General features: G+C 49.7%; 1 protein-coding gene across 1 annotated transcript; it reads right to left on the bottom strand.

Moving 5' to 3' along the window:
- Nucleotides 1–56: 56 nt before the first annotated feature.
- On the bottom strand, nt 57–1,782 carry LOC104996467 (primary amine oxidase, liver isozyme-like; the record flags this gene model as incomplete). Its single annotated transcript, XM_010850770.1, has 2 exons — nt 57–953; nt 1,675–1,782. Coding segments are annotated over 2 exons (459 nt in total), but the record flags the coding sequence as incomplete, so codon positions are not given.
- Nucleotides 1,783–1,788: the final 6 nt, after the last annotated feature.

Below are 1,788 nucleotides of genomic sequence, written 5' to 3'. Positions count from 1 at the left end.
AAGTACTGACTCATGCTACAGCATGGATGTCCCTCAGAATGCTACTCTGAGGGAAAGAAGCCAACCACAAAAGACCACTCATTGCATGAATCTATTTATATGAAATTCCCAGGATCTAGGTACATTTGTCGCGACAGAAAGGTTTAGTGGTTATGTAGAATTGGGAAGGGGTTGGAGGGAAATAGAAAGTATAGTTAACACAATTTGGAGTTTCTTTGTGGGGTGATGAAAATGTTCTAGAATTAGATAGTAGTCATGGTTATGCAACTTTATGAATATATTAAAACCCATTATATTGTACATGTTAAAAGCATGAACTTCATGGTATATGAATTATATCTTATTTAAAGAATAAGATTTTAAAAAACTTTAAAAAAGTAGTCTCCTGGGGAAAGTATAGCCATGACTCCAGAATCCTCGCTGGCAATTCCTTTCCTTTCTGTGACAGGAACCCAGCAGGTTGGGGTCTGCAGAACTGAGAAGCTCCTGTCTCAGGCATCACAGATTCAGGGTGCTCCCAGCAGGGAGGGGAGGCATGGAAGGACGATGGGAGAGAGGACCTCGGGGTGTGAGGAGGGAGAAGAGGGCACAGACTCCCCAGCTCAGTGCCCATCCTCTCCCATCCCCACACTCCCTGGCTCTGGGGCCCCAGTCACATTGCCCATTCCAAGAACCACCTGGTTGTGGGAGAAGCCCCCATGGGAGAAGGCAGGGAGGTCAGGGGCACAGGCAGGAGCCTGGGACAGGCAAGCCAGGGGGTTGACCTCACAGGACCCAGCATCCTGGCCTTCCCGGAAGTAGATGGAGTCAGCAGAATCCATGGAGGGCTCCTGGTCAAAGAAGTTGTAGGGTCTCAAGAAGAAGCCCACACCGTTCCCCACCGTCACCGTGTTGGGAATATCCTCTGCATGTGGGATGTGCAGGAAACCGGCTGTCACCCAGGCCACCAAGTCCTAGTGGGGTAGAAACAGAGTCATGACTCCTGGCACTGCTAAGGACACTTGCCTCCCCCAGGATTCACTTTGGGAGCCCAGCTTCAAACAAGAGAGTTTGAAGTCTTTAACGTTTTTCCTACTAGCCCAGAAATCAAAGCATAAAGAATCAATTTCACATTGGGAGCAATACCAGAACTCCTTGCCAGCCTACAGTCTCCATCTCTGACTTTCCCTGTCACATCGCCATCAGTCTATACATGGGAGGGGAATAATGCAACCTACAGGTTACTTCAGCACCTCCCCCGACTCTGGGGCTATTCCCAAACTAACTGAGAGAAGGAGAATGGAAGAAGGAAGATGAGGCATTGAGAGGCAAAAAAGGCTGACATTTAGAAATCAATCTTTAGTGTGAAGCCAAAAACAGAGATGTTGATATAAGCGATGTTATCTTCCGTGGTCACTCGAGCCCTCCTGAATCCTGCAGCCCTTAAAGGACTCAGTCCACAGAGCTGAGGCTGAGACTGAGACCGAGAGGGCTGCTACCTCTTGAGGGTCTGCAGATGAACTCCCAGCTTAGGAAGTTTCCTTCCACAGGTAAGGAGCAGATCCATAAGACCACAGAAGCAGGAGTCAGCTCAGCCCTTCAGGTGATCACCGGTTTTCAGGCCCCCCTGCCAAGGGAAGGTGGGGCTGATCTCTGTGCCCCCCACCCCTCCCTCTTCTCCCACAGTTAGCTGACCTTTCCAGCAATGGTCTCATTGTTGATGAAGTCAGAAAAGTCCACGGTGGGAGTCCAGGGGTCATTCTGATTGAAGACGCTGGAGCTGCTGGGCTCTGTCTCCTTCCTCTGGGT

This window comes from Bison bison, unplaced genomic scaffold (genome assembly GCF_000754665.1).
Source record: "Bison bison bison isolate TAMUID 2011002044 unplaced genomic scaffold, Bison_UMD1.0 scf7180017522058, whole genome shotgun sequence".
Classification (NCBI taxonomy): Eukaryota; Metazoa; Chordata; class Mammalia; order Artiodactyla; family Bovidae; genus Bison; species Bison bison.
This window is presented reverse-complemented; position numbering and strand designations above follow the sequence as displayed.